This window comes from Dioscorea cayenensis, chromosome 15 (genome assembly GCF_009730915.1).
Source record: "Dioscorea cayenensis subsp. rotundata cultivar TDr96_F1 chromosome 15, TDr96_F1_v2_PseudoChromosome.rev07_lg8_w22 25.fasta, whole genome shotgun sequence".
Taxonomy (NCBI): domain Eukaryota; kingdom Viridiplantae; phylum Streptophyta; class Magnoliopsida; order Dioscoreales; family Dioscoreaceae; genus Dioscorea; species Dioscorea cayenensis.
The window spans coordinates 19,970,997-19,976,996 of NC_052485.1; the positions used below are offsets into that span (position 1 = coordinate 19,970,997).

Sequence of the window (6,000 nt, forward strand, 5' to 3'; positions counted from 1 at the left end):
ATACAACAAATGCTAAGGCTAGTGAAAGGGCTTAGAAAATTGAAATGAAGCGCATTTTGTAATGATCTTCTCAAAACTTTTCAAAACAGATAATCATAATACAAGAAAATGAAAGATGACCTCAGGTTGAAGCCTATGCAACAAGGGCAATCCTTAAAGGATATGTTCTAAGTTACGCTGCCCACAAACAAGAATTGAATTTAGGCCCAATAATTGTATCTGATATCACCGCATTTGCTTCATCAAGGTTAGGATCCATGTTTACTTGTCAGTAGAAAATGCATTAGGAAAGCATATCTCTTACAATAAGAACAAATAGAGATAACTTAGAAAGGGTATCACTTAGAAGCCCAAATTAATGCAGGTCTTTCATCAAGGGAAGAGGGATAATAAAAGCAAAGGGCATATCTAATAGTACAATAGCTTGTGAATGCAATATATTTAATTGAACATTTTTTTCGGGATGATGCATTCCAAACTTGCTCAAACTTCCTTCACAATGAAATTGACATAATGTCAAAAGCAAACTTATTTAGCATAGATATGCCAATAAGTACAAGACTCACACAATTGAACTTGGCAGTCACTCTGTATAATATTCTTGATTCTGAAAACTGAATACCATAACACAGATCTATAGATTACGAGCATCAATCTACCATAATGTGAAAGGAATACTGCTGCAGTTTGGCCAAAAAAAAAATTCTTTCAATCATAAGAAAGCTGAAAACAAATGCCAACTGAAGTACAGAATAGATTATCAACAAAAAGTAATGATAACAGAAACAAAAAACATGGCCTCAAAGAGGGTTCTCTTGTCAAGTATCAACAATATCTACCACAGTAAGGACTCTGCTATATTCTGATTCTAACACATATGTCATATGTGATCCTCATAGATGCAGCATTCAAGCACCTAAGCAATCCTTAATTCCCTGCTCAAACTTGTCAAGTGCAGAAATTGTCTTCATTAAGCCATCTTTAACCTTTTGTCTGCATCATAGAAGAACATTTAGTGGCAATACTACAAGCCAGCAGAAATTAAATTGAAAGCTGAGGTAGATGAACACAAGTAATGCTATCTAACAAGAGAAAAGTACGGTCATGGCATAAATCAGATGACATAATTAAGTAAACTTATTCCTCAAAGGTTGAAAAAACAAGAACATACACATGGGTTGTGATATATGAAGTACAATAATGAGACTAACTAAGCAGTCATGACCATTACATTTCACTGTTCAGGATCACTCTGTTATAATTCGGTGACCAAAAAGATACACAGTGGAAGAGAAACTTCTGAAGATCAGTAAAGTGAAGCAATTTTCATAAACTATTTCTCTCAACCAACTACAGAGTAGAACAAACATTTTAAAGTTTTCAAAAAGAAACATCATCATAACCAGTTTGAGTCCCAACACAAAAGTAGCATTAATTAAAGACAACCTAGTACTAGATAAGACATTATAGATGATATAAACCTCATTGTCAGTACAATGAGAATCCCTTTTCAAGCTTTCATTGGGCACAACAACGGCAAAGAGAAGTCTGGTGCATTAAAGGGTAAGTGGAGGATCTCCATCCTCATAGGCTATTGAAAAGTCAACATTTTCAAATCTCCTTTTAACTTCCTTCATTTCCATTGTTGACCAGTCAACTTCTCCAGACTCATTTTCAAGCAACTTGCAACAATCACTACCTCAAATGATATCAAAAACGATTTTCGTAAAATTAATTCAACTTTAGTAATGGCCCAAGGAAAACTATGTTCATAAAAAACAAAATGGCTATCACATATCAGCAACCAATTCAAGGAATGAGGTAACATCAAATTAAAGAAGATCGTACCTATCATCTATGAGCTCAAAATCACAGTTATCCATAACACTCCCAACGGAAGAAAAGGATCTGCATTGGTTGGTAAAACAGCACATAATCAAAATAAAATTTAATAGCATAAGCATGATTTATATGTATGGTCCATTATACAACACCATAAGTAGAGCATTAACTTATGCCATTTCGCATACTTTAAAGCAAGTATTAATCAAAGCATATGCATAAAAGCTATAAAATACTTCAAGAAATACACTTCACTCTAAATTTTGTTAAATAAGTGGCACACATCCACAATTTGGAAGCAAGCAGTTGAAATCATCCTCCAAAAGGAGCTCCAAAAATGTGGTTTCCTTGACATCATCACAAATTGTTACATGAGTGTATAACAAACTATAAAGATGTCTCTAAAAATAATTGCTCATTTTGGCATGCTTATACACAACGTCCTAAACCAATCACTAATTCAATTCTAATTTTTCATGAAGATCATGGTACATTATAAAAGATATCCAACAGAAAGTCAATAAAAATCACAGAATTCTACCTTATAGGCTCCCCAAACTTACAGAGTACAATTTAGCGAACTTTTGCATACATTCACATAACATCCTAAATCAATGTTTAATTCAGTACACTTAGCCAAACATTTACACAACATCTTAAACCAATCTCTGATTCAATACTAATGTACTGTCAATCATTATGCAGGAAAAGATATACAACATAAACTCAATAAAGACCACAAGATCCTACCTTATAAGCTCCCTAAGCTTCACCTCTGCTTCCAACTTCACAGGATCCTCATTGTCAAGCAATGAGGAAGCATTGTTCAAAATCAAACTAAATGTGCAAACCTATATACAGAATAAATAAATCCAATCCAAATTTCAATAGATAACAATTAAATATCAAGCACACAATCCATCCTGCAAACGATTAAGAGAATGACTAGATTGACAAAACTCAAACCTCAACACCAGTGCTTGCTTGAAACGTGACAAGCGAGCTCCTATCCTGAGAAACACAATCTCTTGAAGCTGAATTGAGAAGTTTCCGTACTTCCCCATGGTAATCCACTGGAGTTCCCAAATCCAGGGCTTCGATGCATTGCAACAAAATCCCAATTTTGAGAATCTAAAAGATGGAAAACCTCAATGCCAATAAAGGATGGAGAGAATGGAAAGCAGATGGTCACCAAGCATGTCGAACGCATCGTGAAGGCTCTGGCGTGAGGCTTCAATGGGCGCCAAGATGAACTTGGCCGCCTTCCTCTTCTGCTCCTTCAACCACTGCTTCGGCCCGGCTGCCAAACGGGAAACACATAAGCGTAGAACCAAAGAGACGTCATGAGAGAACGAGATCGAGATGGAGAGGAGGAGAGAGGACTACGGATTCCGATAGAGATTGCGGCGGCGGAGGAGGCCGGAAGGACTGGGACGGAGAGGAGGAGGAGAAGAGCAGCACGGCGAGTGATTCCGGAGAGGATGGGAAGGGACTCCGGGTGGGAAGAAGGAGGAAGGCGAGGTGGCGGTGATGCGGCGGAGAACCGGATGGCGCCGCCCGAGCATCCAACGGCGGCGGCGGAGAACACCATCTTTGCTTGTTTTGCAGTGATAGAGTTTGATGGCCTTCAGACCATGCAAGGATTTAATAGTTACAAAACTTATTATAAAAAGTATTATTCCTGTTTGGATAACTGGCATAATATAACATTTTTAGGCATAAATGGTTGTTTGGTACCTAATTTACACTACAAAATTACGTCATAATGTGAGAAATATGGCATAAAAAAATATTGTTAGAACCCAATTTTTTTTTTTTGTCTTTCCCATTACTGTCTGTTCATGTAGAAAACAGTCAGAGAGTTTATTTAAAACTTCAACCTTTTCTCTTCTCCAACTCCATCTCACATCCATGAGTTGCAAACCCTGGCCATATGATCTTTCTCCACTCTTGTTTGTTGATGGTTAAAGGTAAGTAAATATTATTAAATTTTCTTTAATTTTTTATTTTTGTGCAATTGTTGATCTTAACCCTAGATCTGGTCTCCATGTTTTTTTTTTCTTTTCTCTCCTTTTGTTTCTTCCTAAATCCTTGAAGTAGGGGGAAGGAAGAGATTTCAGGTGAGTGGGCTAACTGAATTTTCTTGATCTATTTTGACTCTTGTATATTGTATTTGCTTGATTTGGTGTCGATTTGATATGATTTTTTTGAAACTTTGGTTGTGTTTTGATGGAGTATCATAATATGTTCAAATGAAAGATTTCCATGAATCTATTTGGTGATTTTTTTTGAAGTTAAAAGCATTATATATATTTTTGGCTCATCATTTTTTTTATTTGCCAAAAACTTTTTAACATAATCAATTTGGGAGGGAGGTTTACCATGATTTATTCATGAGAAGTATGTGAACCTTATGCACTAGTATAGTGAATGGTTGATTTGGGTTGAGGAACAATGCTTGATGAATGATGTATGTAAAATGGTCATATTTTTGAGTTACGTGGAATTCATGAGATGGAATTTGGGTTGATGCACATAAGATATTTGATAAATTGCCTCTAAGAGAAAATTGGCTTCAAATCAAGATGTGGGGTAATGTGGAGATACTTACGTCATTGATTGTCTTGAATTACTAGAATGGAAGAATTTTGGGGTTCGTACTTGTACATGGTTTCTTGTTTAACGTTTACTTGTGATTTTTTTAATTATCGATGTTCTGGAAAGATTTAAATAAGCTTCTTCTGTATCTTCTCTGAATCATGTTTTGAGGCCTTACAGGCTTATGGGGTTCACGCCTTGTGGTTATGCGGTCGTTTGTCCGCTCACCGGGTCCAACTGAGCCTGGGTTCATGGTGTGACAAATTAAGTGGTATTAGAGATTTTCAAATAACTAAAAAACTAAAGCTTTGGTTTGAGTTTTCTAGTTCAATATTTTGATTCACATGTTGGATCTACTGGATCCAATTAGTAGTATAGTTGAGTGCAGTAACCTAAGTGGAAATTCATTTTCTTGTGTAATCTATATATCATAGTTGTGGAACCTTAGGCTTTGCTTGGGAGAGGGTTATTAGAGGTTTTGTAAGGTAAGGTTATCAACCAACTCTTGTTTGGATCTAAGGTTATGTTAAGGGTAGGGTTTGAGGGGGTTAAATGGAGGGTTGAGAAACCTCCATTTACCCCATTTTCTCAACCCTCCAAATTGGGGGATTGAGAAGGTTTTTTTTATCTGGACCACAATACCCTTGGCCTTTTCAAGAATTTATATCCATTTGTTAAGTTTTCAAATAATCAGGAAATTTGGCCAAGAACTTTACCATGCGTGCGAGCTTCACCACCCCGTCTCCGCCTGGACGTTTTCCTAGACAGCAGCTCTCCTTCATCTTTGGGTGAGATTCCTTTCCATCTCCATTGATCTCTTCAGTTTTTTGAGATGAATTGTGGAATATGTGGTTTCTTGAGATCTAGAAGGTGTTGATGGTTGTTTTTCATTAGATGGTGTTGATCTTCATGTTTTGGTTTGAATCTTTTGGTTATTATTTTTTTTGGGATGAGATCTTGATTTCATCGGATTGAATGATGTTTGAATGGTTTGTGAGTGAATTTGAAAGAAACCATAACTTGTTTAGTGTTGTTAATCCTATCAATTGATGTTAATTATATATATATATATATATATATATATATATATATATATTGTGAAAATGGGACCATAACTTGTTTAGTGTTCTAGTCATTGCAAGTGTTCTGGTCATTCTAGTCAATCTAGTCAATCTAGTCAATCTTCTACCAAAGTTTCAGGACTTGCAATAATGTTTTTCAGTTTGCTGCCAATTTATGTTTAAGCATGATTTACTATAAACTCATACTCAAATTGAATTTAATATCTAAGTTCAACAATCTAAGTAAATTAGTTGTTGGAATCTTGTTTATTCCTTGGGCCACAAACCCATTTGCCTACTTTTGAGTTGAGATGATTTGCCTTGAAGATATCTGTAGAAATTATTGATTCCCACCTTTGCTAAATGCTAATAACTTATAAGTGATTCAATTGCCTGTTGTTCAGAGTTGGGGTCTCCTTGCATCATCCTAGAACTAGTTTACTTGTTTTGGAATATATTTAAGCAATAAAACATTCTCAAGTACATCTACTTGCTAATT

The 6,000-nt window shown here is 35.7% G+C and overlaps 1 protein-coding gene across 2 annotated transcripts; it reads right to left on the reverse strand.

Annotated features, from left to right (window-relative positions):
• Positions 1–732: 732 nt before the first annotated feature.
• Positions 733–3,480, reverse strand: LOC120276926. 2 transcript variants are annotated; one of them, XM_039283670.1, is made up of 6 exons: positions 3,229–3,478; positions 3,035–3,142; positions 2,809–2,936; positions 2,593–2,693; positions 1,849–1,908; positions 733–993 (listed from the first exon to the last, which is right to left on the reverse strand). In XM_039283670.1, the coding sequence occupies exons 1-6, from the start codon at positions 3,431–3,433 to the stop codon at positions 909–911; spliced, it is 687 nt and encodes a 228-aa protein (XP_039139604.1). In that variant the 5' UTR covers positions 3,434–3,478; the 3' UTR covers positions 733–908. The 2 variants fall into 2 exon arrangements, with proteins under 2 accessions (XP_039139604.1, XP_039139603.1); XM_039283669.1 differs by lacking the exon at positions 733–993 and adding an exon at positions 1,038–1,695 and having other exon boundaries at positions 3,229–3,480.
• Between the last annotated feature and the right edge of the window lie 2,520 nt (positions 3,481–6,000).

Excerpts from the sequence above, each read along its gene's own strand:
- LOC120276926 (XM_039283669.1), bottom strand. The coding sequence starts at position 3,433 with ATGGTGTTCTCCGCCGCCGCCGTTGGATGCTCGGGCGGCGCCATCCGG. Across the intron at positions 2,937-3,034 it reads CGATGCGTTCGACATGCTTG|CCCTGGATTTGGGAACTCCA; the intron begins GTGACCATCTGC and ends AATGCATCGAAG. Across the intron at positions 2,694-2,808 it reads AAGCAAGCACTGGTGTTGAG|GTTTGCACATTTAGTTTGAT; the intron begins GTTTGAGTTTTG and ends TTCTGTATATAG.